We start from the raw sequence: 14217 nt of genomic DNA on the forward strand, positions 1-14217 counted from the left end.
GGACTTTACAAGGCAAAAAATTTCGGGTTGTCACAGTATCTGTTTGGCACAGGGAGTGTCAAAAGTTATGGTAAGTATATTATTTTTCGTGGAAAACCTAGTAAATGACCTCCAATTACCCTTAAAATTTATATATAAGATAAAAGGAGGTAAATAAGCTTATAAGGAATATCTAGATGTCAAAAATATTAGAGGGTATTTTTTTGCATTTTGTTGGCCTTCATCTACATTGTATAAGTTGTGTCTAAGGGGTGATTGCTTGTGAAGTTGATCTAGAAGAGAGTAGCAAACTACATTACAGAACTAGGTAGTACGTGTGGACTATTCCCACTTTGGGGTACTTGGAAAAATTATTTTATGATAATTAAATACTAATTCTTTTATATATAAAGGCTTTGAAATGAAAGTGTTAATTTCTTTTGTAAAGAATGCTTTGAAAGAATTCCTAGAAAGCAAGAACGTTTTTGAAAGTAAAGATTGTTTTGGAAGAATGAATGTTTTGATATGTGAAATGTTTCTTGTCAAATTATATCTCTCTATTAACATATGCTAATATAAATGATGATATGAGTAATGATAAGGTGGAATGTAAACACTAAAAAGAAAGTAAAAATGCATAATCAAAATTTTTCGGACCATGATACCACATAAAAGGCACTAAAGCAATCTATTGGGGTGATACCTTCCCTTCGCGTAGTAGATGACCTGATCATCATGATACCTTGGTGGATCGATTTGCTCTTTTCACCTCGGAACTGGACTTGGATAGAAATACAAGGGAATGATACCATGATGAATTGATTTTGTTCTTTTCAGCTTGGCAATTGAAGCATGATACCTTGGTGAATTTATTTATTCTTTCCACCTAGGCCTTGGAAATGAAAAAGGAATTCAATGATATGATTAGATATGATAGTTTATGTTATGTAAGAAAATAACTTCTTTGAAAATTCTTTGAAATGTTGTATGGTCTAAAACCCACGTGACTCATGAGACATTATTGTCTTACATAACTGTTTTTAATACCTTGTATCCATGGTTATACTTAAGGAGAAAAGATGATAAATTTTAGTTAGAAGTTAATAGATAGAGAATGGAGTGGAGCTTATCAAGTTCCATATACATTGATTGATGTAATTCTTATTTTCTTGCTATGGTTGTGTTGATGCTTAATGATAACACCCAACGTTTTTTATTGTAAATGTTTTCGTGGGACCGAGTTTTTATTAAATGTGGGTTAATTCCCGAAAGGATTTTATAACCATAGAACTTTAAAAAGTTTGAAAATTTTGGGGTGTTACAGTTTGGTATCAGAACCATATTTTAAGTGAATTATGATTGGATCATTCCACTCCTAGGCTTAGAGTTTTGTTATAGAAATTATGAATGACTCATACGATTGCTATGCCTTAATTTAGGTAGAATCTTGTGCAACAAGTGATAGTAAGGAATTTCCATGCTAGATGTTTATGAAGCTCTAGATAAGTTAGATGAACTTGTAGAATTCCATATTGGGTGCCTCTAAAGTGAGCAATAGAAGTAGAACTAGTGAATGGACAGTCTAAACCAATGGATCAAAATCTCATAAGTTGTGAAGTCAAGGTTGGTAATATATGATGTGGGTGTAATAGTATAGGGCATGTACTATTATAAACACATGATACATACTCGAACTCGGTGGAAGGAGGGAAGGGTTTTGTGAAATATGGTAAGGAATAGAATGAGTTAGGGAATTACTAAACACATACCTTGTGACAAAATAAGAGTCATGAAGAAGTTAAAAGCATGTTAATGGATAATGGAAACTTTTGATAGCTTTAACTTTTTTGTCAAAGTCAAACAACTAGTATAAGAATGAAAATTACTTTGTATGCATTTGATATATGTTGAACTTGAGTTTGTAACCTTTTAGTACCATTGGTAGTGAGTCAGAAACACCAAAGAATGAAGCAATTTGACCTATTTAACTTATTAACAATCAGTTAGCTAAAAAAAGGACATAAATGAGTTTTGGTAAGAGTCTAAAATGGTACAAGAATGGGAACTCCATACTTACGATTAAGAAACTAGTTGAATTTGGTAATTTGGAACAAGCTTATGTTACTACATAGGAATGATAACTTCAAACTACAAGCAAGTTGATTGAGAAAATAATAAAATGGAACCATGAATTCCATCTTTAGATGAAAGTAAATACTCTGATATGATTAATGACACCAGAAGGTGAGCCAATGACCTAATTGGTGAAATAGTGATATGATGATGAAAGTGAGATGGTACAAGGAAGCGCGACCGAGATAGCTTAGGAAGGATGTGACTGTTGAATCAATGAGATCTTTTGGGATCCTAATGAGTTGCAGACTAGATGACGATTAGATTAGGTGTTGAGTGTGATCGTAGTTGTGGAAGAATGGTTCCCTTATGAAACCAAGACATTGGTAAAATGAGAGAAAGGTTGCATTAACCTAATGCACTAGACTGGTGAGTGAAGTCACTACAAGGAATGTAGAGTAGTGTGAGATACATGAATGTATTTCTTGAGCTTGAAAGGAGACAAAACATTATGAAGACCGTATTGAATCATCAAATAATGGAAACTAAAAAGTGATGATTATAAGTCCATGAGAGTACCTTAACCTAGGGTACTAAACTACCATGATTAACAATTTAACATGAGGAACTTTGTAAACCCTACTTACAAGTTTAGTGAAGTGTGATGAAAAAATTAAGATTACGCGGAGAACGTGATGAATGAGTCAGAAGGAATAAGACTTCCAGATGATATAACTTGATGATGAAAGAGAAATATATGGAAGATGGTTTATTACTTATCAAGGAGGGAGACGATTTCACACGATGGAATATCGGAGAATGCAAATTGAAAATCAAAGACCTTATAGTACTAACAAGGTGTGGAAAAGAATAAACACTTGAAGTTTGTTAAAATGGAATGTCAATAAGACGATGATGAGTATAGGGAATTTTTGAAATTCCCATGAATAAGTTAGAGAGACGAGCTGCGACCGTGTGAGAATCATAGAGTGATTTGGACCTTAAAAATGCCCTCATTTATTTTAAGGGGTAGATGGCAAGAAAGATACAGAAGTGTGATGATGCAATGTTACAAGAGCTCACAAAACTCTGCAGGCCAAGTAAGAATAAAACATGATGATTTGAATTATAAGTGACACAAACGAACCAAGGATACAAGATTTAGAGCTTCCATGTTGTGTAATCTGATGACGCAGACCAAGCACACTCAAGTACAATTGGGTACTAAGTTTGAGTAATACTGCTAAACCAAATTCGAAAACCAGATATGGAGCAGGAAAACTTATGATAATGAGATCTACTTTGATGACTTCACATAGAAGATAGAACCTTGACTCAAAGCATTATGGGTCACTTGACTGTGACTAAAGAACGCGCAAATTAATTGATATAAAAGTTGGATGTGTATTTATAAGGAAGTAGCAAGAAACAAAATAAAGTAAGTTGAATAAGTGCTTCGTTATACACTATATTGTAAGGATATTATGTAAAGTAGGAAAGTTTTATTGGGAGTTGACTACAGATATTGTAGACTTGTCTAGTCATAAACTAATACTAAAAAGGGATGCTTAGACCAAATAACCTGGATATTGGGTAGTCTCCTTATGGGATAAGATGTGAGATTAAAGTAGAGTGTACTAGTCCTGCTCTTTTGGACAACTAGAAATGGTAGGTTTGTATCAAACAACCAGTTAGGTATGTCTCGTCATCTACCAGAGTAAGATGACAACACTTGATCATTCTAGAGAATCTTGTGATTTACGTTGCTAGTGTGGATTTATAACCCATAGACATAGATGATATGGGATACCATATTCGTCAAATACTCTGATGTATCGGGTTGCCTTTATGACTTACATCGGCCAAGGAATCCCCTAGTTGTGTAGTCAAACCATCATCTGGTGAGGTGATTCCTTATGATGATCGTGGATTAGGATCTTTGAGAATCGATTGGGTTGGGTAAGTATGGGTGTAGTGACTTATAGATATCTTCATTGGATTATATATCTATAATGTTTGGTAATAGTTGGTTTTGCAGGTTTGATAATTATGGATTATTATCATAATAATATTGTGGGATTGAAAATCCTATGTGTCTCACCAGGTTTTCCCAAACCCGATCCACTCAAACTATATGCATCACATGTAGGAGGATTAAAGTTGCTCGAACTGGATTAGGATGCCGAGTGATTAAGAGACAACCTGTATTAGTGTTTAGGATCGCTAGGTCTTTACAATGTAACTTATGTATTATATTGATTATGACATCCTTAAGGTTTTTTATTTTGAAACAACATCTTTACTCAAGATATTTTAATAAAATGAGACAGTTTCCGCAAAATGTTTGATTGTACTGGTATTTTCCGCAAACAAAGATAATATGGTTTTGAAAGCGTAAAGAAAAGTTTTTTTGGTTTTGAAAATAGGGGATGCCACATATACCACACTACTATCTTTCATTTTTCACTTAAACATTCCATATTTGTGAAAAATGGTTTCCCCTTCCAACCCAAAAACTAGCAAGAAAAATACCCAAAACAGAAACCCAATCTCACCTTTATCACCTACCTTCATCTAAAATCAAAGTGATCGCTTTATTTATTCACCTCCTAGTTACCATTATCTCGGTGCATGCTACCTATATCTTATCCATATGCAACCAAAATTCCAATCTCAATCTTACTCTCAATCCCAAACCCAATTTCGGTTCTAACCTCAAGTGCAATCCCAACTGGAAAATGAGTTCAACCCATTTGACCACCTTCCCAACTCGCAATTCCAATTCTAATCCCAAACCCAATTTGAAACTCACTCACAACCTGAAGTCGTACCCGAAACAAAATCTGACCCGGAAGAGATTCGACATCAACCGTAACCCAAGAAAAAAGGGCAATGCACCTTCCAAGCAGTTTACACTAGAGGAAGAAACGTTGTTAGGCCGTGCGTATGTAGATGTTTTGGAAGACCCAAAGGTACGGAAAATCAAGATGTGCCAACTCATTTCCGGAAAGTTACTAGTTGTTTTCTCTCGAAAATGAAGCTTGGAGACTAAAGAAACAAAGATCACGTTTACTCGAAGTGGATGAACACTAACAAAGTTGTCATGGAGTTTAATGCAATATTTTCGAATGTGAAACGACAATGGCAAAGTTGTGCAAATGATAAAACAATCTTGCAAAAAGTTGTAGCAAATGTTATGAAGGTGTAAAAAAAGTGGCAAGATATCCAAACTTCAGAATCATTCATGGGTGGTTTTTCTAAAAGAACCAAAACATCTGAAACCACTCATAGCCAATCTTCGGAAATGCATGTCGGGATTGACCTCAACGAAGATGGGTCTATTGAGATTCCAAGAGCTAGTCGTCCAGAGGGAAAATACAAAGCTAAGTCAAAGGGTAAAGGGGCCGCAAGTAGTTCGAGTGACATCGAGAAAATGACAAGCAAAATGGACAACTTGAAGGCTACTTTGGAGCAATACTTGAGTGTCGTAAAAGAGAATGAAAAATCTTGTGACATGACGATATTAACAAAAAAACTACTAGCAACCTTACCGGGCGCGGAAAAAAATTGGGGTTAAAGGCCACAAGATTGCAAAAAAATATAATATATAGGTCTATCTAGGTTTCGTATTTTAATTTCTATGTTTTGTATTTTTAATTTCTATGTATTTTTTTAAGTGTGTTGTAATTTTATTTCAAGTTAGTGGAATTTAAGTTTTTATAATAATTAAATTGTTTAAATTGATTAATTTTATATAAACAACATGTCGAAAGTGACAACGAGGGCTGTCGCTAAGCATTCACAAGGTGGGTCCTAGGACTTACCTTTTTTTTCAATACAACAAATATATATAGAAAAGTTATAGGATCTATTTTATTTTTGCTAAAAGACCTTAACTTTCATTTTTTTTTTTCAGTTTCATTTAAATGAAGAACCACGTTGCTTTTGGTTTTAGATTCGCCACTGGTGACAACCCATGCTTTATAAATGACAAACTTTTAAAAAGTGTAGCACATGACGCCTACATAACAGTAAAGCGTGATACCACTCTTTCTAACGCAACTGTCAAATATGAAATGAAATATTTTTAGGAAGGAAAAGAAGGATTTATCTTATCTTCTATAGAATAGTCGAGGTGAACCGCAAAAGCTAAATGTTGAGTGGGTGGCCGGAGTGGTTCGCTTCTTTCCCACATGACAGGCTCTGGACATTTTATCCTCGAGTTAACTGATCTTTGTATCCTTTTTCTCATTGACTAGACGGTCAAATGGAAGGCCGAATCGTGGCAGACCATACCAAAAGTTCCTCTCGGTGTGACATATGCTCCTTGGTTTTCTTGGACACATGTGTAAATTTTATTTTAGCAATAATGCCTTCTTTCATCAATTTTTACATATTTGACACCTATTGATCGTGGGTGGTGGTTGTAATATCTTTTAGGATTAAACATGCATAAAAAAAGATTATTTATGTACAGAAAAATAATTATTGGCTAAAAGTATACTACGAAATTTATATCGGCCTTATAGGTGTTTTATGAATGCTAAAAGTCTACAATGAAATTTATATTGACTTTAATAAGGTATTTTATGAACAAGTTAAACAAATTTAATAATAAAATATGTATAAAAAAATATTAAGGTGGTATTTGTTTTTTAAAAGGTAAAGTATTTTTAGTATTTTTTTTTCATGTTTCTGAATAAAATAAGGACAACTTTTTTTTTTCTCTCTAACTTTAGTCTTCATAAAAAAAAGACTTGTGGTGTTGGTGGTGGACATGGCGGAAATGATAGTGGTCGTGGCGAAGATGGTGCTGGTGGTGGCGGAGGTGGTGGCGGCAGCGGTGACGGTGGCGATGGTGGCATCAATGATGGCGACGTCAGTGGCGGAGCCAGATATTTTGATATGGGGGTACAAACATTGTCAATATATATTATATGTAGTTATCTTATCCTGGACATTAAAAACATGATACAATCTCTTTAGATGGAGGTACAATAACATATAACATTTTTACAAATAGTTTATATATATATATATATATATATATATATATATATATATATATATAATAATTTTTTTGGGGATGTTATAGTACCCCAACGCCCCATGTAGCTCCGCCACTAGGCGACGTTGGTGGTGGAAAAAGAAATATTACATATGGTTAATACTTAGACGGAGGGTATGTAGCGGGAAGGATAGTGCGCGAGCCGGAATCGCGGTCGAAACACTATGCCGTGACCGTGGTTTGGCTGGGGCGGTTTCCGACTGAGAGGAGACTTCCCCGCATCCTCTCTCTTCATCTAATTGACATATTTTTTTTACTTTTCTTATTCCAACGGTCATAAATGGTAAAAATAGATTTTTTTTTATTTCTTATTTTTTCAAGCGGCAACAACATTAAATTTTCTTAAAAAAATTTAATTCATTTATCACCCTATAAATACCAAACCAACCCAACTTAATTTTCACACTTATTTCTACATATTCTCTCAATAAACCCACTAAAACACAATGTCGTCATCTTCATCCTCCGATTCGACGGTTCAAGAAGTGACATTATTTGTCGGTTCCGTCATGGCAAAACTGTGTCATATTTCTGAAACCGACAAGGTCAAAATTCACGTTCACGACAAGGGCACAGACAAATGGGACGAGTATTTGAGGATCTCCGATCGTATCATGTGGGAAAGTGTGTACAAGTTCGCAAAAGCTATTACTTTGGTTTGTGGGCAACGGCATTTGCGCAAACCAGCCATCAACAATGTCCACCAATTGTACACGGTGCATGAAACTAAGCATGGGTTTTCGGGAATGCTAGGTTGTATCGATTGCATGCATTGCTCTTGGACATTATGCCCCAACGCCTGGTGTGGTCAATACATGTGAGGCGACCACAGAGAGTCGACGATTGTTCTAGAAGCAATCACATCACATGATCTTTGGATATGACATGCATTCTTTGGTCCAGCTGGTGCAAACAACGCCATCAATGTTCTAGGCCAGTCGTCGTTATTCAACATCTACCTTGGAAAGTCGCACAATGTACTTTTTCAAGCAAATGGGATAGCATATAAGCGCGGGTACTATCTTACTGACGGGATATATCCTATCTTATCTGTTTTTGTGAAATCGTTCACATGTCCAAGCAATGAAAAAAGAAAAAAGTTTAAACAGGAACAAGATTCAGCTAGGAAGGACGTGGAGCGAACATTTGCTGTACTCAAGAGGCGTTGACAAATACTACAAGTCAGGGCACGGTCATATGAAGTGAAAAGGATGTGTGCATCATATTGCATAATATGATTATAGAAGATGAAGGAAGAGCGATATGTCAATATAACGAAAACAAAGTTTTGCCAAATGTCGAAGGAGTAGTTGTTGGTACCCAAGAGTATAGGACAAATAGAATAGAAGTACAAGACCGCGACATTTATCACGCACTCCGTGTGGATTTGGAGGAGCACGTTTATAAGGCTCACATACAGCCTCAGATAGAGTATTGGTGCGATGATTTGTTTGGCGAATAAGATAAAGATTCAGATATGTTTGTCGAGGACTCGAACGAGGATTCAGATGACGATGACGAGGATGATACTTTCGAGTGACTTATTTTGTTTTTTTTTCAAATTCAGATATTATTTAATTCTTAATTATATTTTCTTGGTCTTTTTTAAAAAAAAAAATAGGTTGTGTTTTTTTAATATTGGTTGTTTTCAAGGGTTTTTTTTTAATCTTGATTGTTTTTTTATGTATTATTTTTATGTATCTTTTTTTTAAGTAATGAAGCAGTTTTATTTTAATTAATTGTGTTTATTAATAAGTTTTAAATAATTATATTTATTTTTTGAATTATAAATCTTAAAAATCAATTATTTTTATATAAAATATAAAATAAAAGTGAAAGGTAGTGAAAAATGGTCATTTCCGGCCTTTAGGTGAGTGAAAAGGAGAGTGATAGGAAACCTAACGTGACACTCAAAAAGTAAAAAAAGAAAGATGACCATACCATCCGGTCTTAGAAAACATCTTTCAAAATAAAAAAAAAATTTGGTTTTTTAGAAAAATGTCTAAAAGACTTTTTTATGTCTTGTTTTCTGAAAAACAAACTGTTTTTTTTTCAAATAGCTTTCCGTCCAAATACATAAAAGGTCAAAGACTTTTGCCAAAAAATAATACACAACCTTAGTGACTATATATATATATATATATATATATATATATATATATATATATATATATATATATATATATATATATATATATATATATATATATAGGGTTAGGTTATTTTGTTTCTTACATTTATTGTGTGCTCGTAAGCACAATTCTCGACCAATGGATGACTAAAATCAATGGTCATGATCTGAGGGTATACGATATTATAATAGTGTAACATCCATAAAAATCATGCCAAATTTGAACTTTTTAAAACATTTAAAATCATTAAGTTATTACAATTCGTTTTCAAAATAGTATCATATCAAAGTTCCCAGAAATCATAATCATAAATCGAGGAAGTGTACGATCACGCCTTCACCTTCCCGCGATCATCCGAAGTACCTGAAACAATAATCGATAAATGTAAGCTCAAAGGCTTAGTGGTTACCCCCAAAATACCAACGCCATACAAATATAATCATATCATATAAACATATAAGCAAACAACATGCATAATGAGCCATCAGTCTGACTGGACCGCCTCGCAGGTCTTCAGTCTATTTGGACCGCTCTCTGAGCCTTCGGCATGTCTGGACCGCCTCGCAGGGCCTACAGCCTATCCGGACCGCTCGTCGGGCCTTCAGTCTGACTGACATGCCCTCCTGGGCCTGTAGTCTATCCGGACAACCCTGGGTATGTTGGCCTTCAGCACAAAGCAGGTCTGCCTCAACCCAAACCCCAATCAAACAAACATGTGCACATAATATCATACGCTAGCATATATAACAGTCAAACCGATCTAATAGATCATCAATCATAGCAACATCCTATAACCAGGATACAGACCTAACCGGTCACTAACATAGCATCATCCTATATACCAGGATACCGACCTAACCAGGTCACTAAGCATCTCACCATCCTAATTACCAGGATGTAAATCAATAAGCATATCATGCAATAAAACCGGATACAAATCCGATAATGGTTGTGTAACGCCCCGTTCCTGGTACGTATTTAATTTGATTAAATGTTTCTTTTTGTAAGAGCTACTCGGCGAGTTGTAGCCCTAACTCGCCGAGTAGATGTCAAATTGGGCGCGGGCTTTAAGTGATCTACTCGGCGAGTCCACGCCTAGACTCGGCGAGTAGGCCAGTCAGGAGGAAACCCTAATCCTTAGGGTTTGCACCCTATTTAAACGTCCTTATAGCCCCATCTCAGCCTCCATCACCCTCAGAGCATTCCTTATCGAAACCCTAGTCTCCATTGGTGAGTTTGAGTGATTGTTGCCTTGTGAAGGGACTTTTGGTGCACATTGGAGCAAGTGGAAGAAGGAAGGGGTTGAAGAGCTCAAGGAAGGGGACTTAGATCCAGAACACATTCATATGTGGTCACCCATTCTGGTAATAAAGTTTCCATCTTGATTATTGATCTATTAGATCTTGTTTGTCCCTAAATTGTTGCTTTTAAGCCCTAAAACCCAAAATCCTTGGTAGAGAAACCTTATGGTTGGGCTATACTTCAGATCTGGACCCTCATTAACTTCTAGACTTGTAAAGTCTCAGTTATGTTCGTGATTGAGGTCCCTCTTGAGCTTAGAACCCCATTAAGAGCTTAGTTTTGACATTTGGAGCCCTTAAAGCTATGCATGCATGAAAAGTTTGCAACTTTACGTGATAAGCATGCCCTAGAAGCCTAGATCTGTGGTTTGGAGCCGCTGCATGGCTCAAACCAGGTCTGTATGGAAAAAGGACTGAATGAACTCGGCGAGTAGAACGCTGGACTCGGCGAGTCCTATGAACATAGCCGTGAACTCGGCGAGTTGGTTGAGCAACTCGGCGAGTTCGTTGAAGATTGCCTTGAACTCGGCGAGTTGTTAGAAGACTCAGCGAGTTGGCTAGGGTTTCTTCCAAATCTTGGCCACGTATGAACTCGACGAGTTAAAAAGGGAACTCGACGAGCCAATCAAGGATTTCACGACTTCTCGAGTTCAGGAAGGACTCGACGAGTCGGTGATCTGCACTCGACGAGTCGAGTCAACATAGACTGTTGACTTTGACTGTGGACTTTGACTTGGACCAAGGGTTGACCAGTTGACTTCTGATGGTTTCTGGTAATTGGGAGGTTTATGAAAAAGGTTTGTATGGTACCTATAGGTGGTGGAGTTCGTGTTGGACCCGGGAGTTGAGCCTTCTTATTTCCGACGACAGTTGCGAGGTGAATTATCCTCACTATACTAAGGGGTCTAAGGCACCAAGGCCGGCCCATTGGATATGATATCCTAGTAGTTGTATTATGTTGAGTATGAGTTAGTTATGCATGCTAGTTTGATACGCTAGAGGGTAGGTCTGTAGGACTACCTGTGATACTGATTGATTGTCTGCATGTGCATTATCTGTTACATGTTGATATGTTATGTGGGATGGGTTGAGGTTGTACTGCTCCGTGCGGTAGCCAACAAACCCTAGAGTATTCCAGATATGAGCTGAGGGCCCGATAGGCATTCCAAACTCATACTGAGGACTTGGGAGCATTCCAGATACGAGCTGAGGGCCCGGTAGGCATTCCAGACTCGTACTGAGGGCTCAGTGGCATTCCAGATACGAGCTGAGGGCCCGGTAGGCATTACAGACTCGTACTGAGGGCTCGGTGGCATTCCAGATACGAGCTGAGGGCCCGGTAGGCATTCCAGACTCGTACTGAGGGCTCGGTGGCAATCCAGATGTGAGCTGAGGGCCCGGTAGGCATTCCAGACTCACACTGTGGGCCCAGGGGTATTCCAGTCTGTAAAGCTGTGGACCCTTTATGTGCTGTTCTGCTCAGTTTGTTATGATATGTCATGGTGTGACATGGTTATGTGGACTGTATGTGTATCGGTATTTTGGGGGTAACTCACTAAGCTTTCGGGCTTACAGTTTCAGTTTATTGTTTCAGGTACATCAGGGGATCGCGGCAAGGCGAAGGCATGATCGTACAGCTCCTCCCATTATGTTATGTTTCTGGGAAAACTCTGATATAAATGTATTTTGAAAACAAAGTTGTAATGTTTTGATAAATTCGACATGTTTTGAAAGTTTAAATTTGGCTTGAATTTTTGGGTGTTACAGGTTGGCATTGGTGCCTTAGACCCTGTTGATATAGTGAGGATAAATCACCTCGCAATGTCGATCTGAACTGAAGAATCGAACTCCCCAATCGCTGTCTCACCAAAAATCCCGAACTATCTAACTAACGAATATTAAGTCAATAAATGGGAATATCAATCTTGACCAAGAGTCCTACAACTAATCATAGTCCATTTTGCCTTTTCCCTAATTTGGGCCAAGGCCCAATGACAAATCCATGATCCACAAGTCCACATATATAAGGCCCAACATTGGCCCAATTTTCCAAATTGGGCCCAACTCCCTAATTGGGCCTCTTTCAAAGACTCACTACCAAAACTGGCCCAAAATACTCTTATCTAGAGAGCCCATCAAGGCCCAAGTCCAAGTAGTCCAAAAGTGGCCCAATCCCGAAGCCAAAAATGTCAAAAGCCCAACAGAGGGCGTACGCGGGGCGTACTCCTCTGGTACGATGGTCGTACTTCCATTTTGCGTTGACCACCATCAGGGTGGTTGACTCAGTACGTTGGGCGTACACAAACTACGTGGGGCGTACGCTGGGTTTCACCAAAACTCTAATAAGTGCTTAATGGCTTAAGCACTTAAGCCCATATTGCAGATCCATCCACCAAAAGTGTCTTAGAACCATAAAGTCTCGAACTTTAAGGCTTTGGACGTCCAGAAAGCTCTTAATACATGGTCTTAATCCATTAAGACCTTTCTACTACATGCATGGAACATCTTAAGCCATTGGGACCTCATTTTTATCACTTAGGACCCTCTCTAATGTCTGGAAGGACGGCTTATTTCGTCCAAATCATATCATGCACCAACTTGGGGACTTTGGGACAAGAAATGGTTCCTTAAAGCTAAAATGGCAAGATCTATTACATACAAGCATAAAGTTTGAAGCTTTTTACCTTCTGGAACTTCTAGGGCACCAAACAACTTCAGGTCTACAAGCTTGTTCTACTTCTCCAACTTCTTGATGCAACACCTTCTTCTCCAACTACTCAAAACACACTCTATAAGCTCACACACTCAAGGAAAGGGCTAGGGTTTGGGGAAAACGGCTCAAAACAGTGGAGGCTGAGGTAAGGGAGGGTTATGAGCTCATAAGGATGTTTATATAGAACTCAAAACCTATATATTAGGGTTTCCACCTGACGTGAGTACGCCCAGCATACACAAGTGTACGCCCAGCGTACTATGGCGCGCCTAGTACACTCAGTGTACCTTATGTATGTTGGGTTTTATGTACTAGAACATTCCTATGGTGCACATACAACCCTAAATGCTTTGGATCTAAGTTTTCTCTACTTATACATGCAACAAAAATTTCCAAAGCTTGAAACCTACCACTAGCATACAATATTGGTAATTGAAACAAAAACAATTTAGAAGAACTACCTCTTTGTTGTAGCTTGTAGACATTGGACTCTCAAGAGCTTAGCACCCCAAGTGTTGTGCCTCAAACAAGTCACAAACATCATGAACAATTGGATAATATTGAGAGAGAAGTTATGAAGCACAAAATTTTCCATCTCATGTCATTTCACTCTTAGACACTATTTTAGCTAAAGAAGGGTTACATTTATAATATGGGCATCCTAAGGTTTAACTTGTAAACCCTAGTCCATTCACTTAAGCCTTTAAGTAATCCAATAATCCATATGATGGGCCTTATGGACTAACTGTTCATGGACTTCCACATAGAATTAGTTCATCCTAATCAATATGGATCATTGGTCCAAACTATAAATATTACTGATTGACTTAATCAGTCCCTGTTAATTTAATTAGTCTCTTTTGATCACTAAATTAATTCCAAATTAACTCTTGATCAATAATAATTAAATAATATGATTTCTCAATTAATATATTATACCTATAATATATT

The 14217-nt window shown here is 37.2% G+C and overlaps 1 protein-coding gene across 1 annotated transcript; it reads left to right on the forward strand.

Annotated features, from left to right (window-relative positions):
- The first annotated feature begins 7566 nt into the window (after nucleotides 1–7566).
- LOC145121643 (uncharacterized) lies at nucleotides 7567–8289 on the forward strand. The gene is made up of 2 exons (XM_079057358.1): nucleotides 7567–7927; nucleotides 8024–8289. Exons 1-2 carry the CDS (start codon nucleotides 7567–7569, stop codon nucleotides 8287–8289), a joined length of 627 nt encoding a protein of 208 aa, XP_078913484.1.
- Nucleotides 8290–14217: the final 5928 nt, after the last annotated feature.

The sequence above is a fragment of the Lactuca virosa genome, chromosome 6 (genome assembly GCF_052849685.1).
Source record: "Lactuca virosa cultivar CGN04683 chromosome 6, Lactuca_virosa_CGN04683_v6, whole genome shotgun sequence".
NCBI classification, from domain to species: domain Eukaryota; kingdom Viridiplantae; phylum Streptophyta; class Magnoliopsida; order Asterales; family Asteraceae; genus Lactuca; species Lactuca virosa.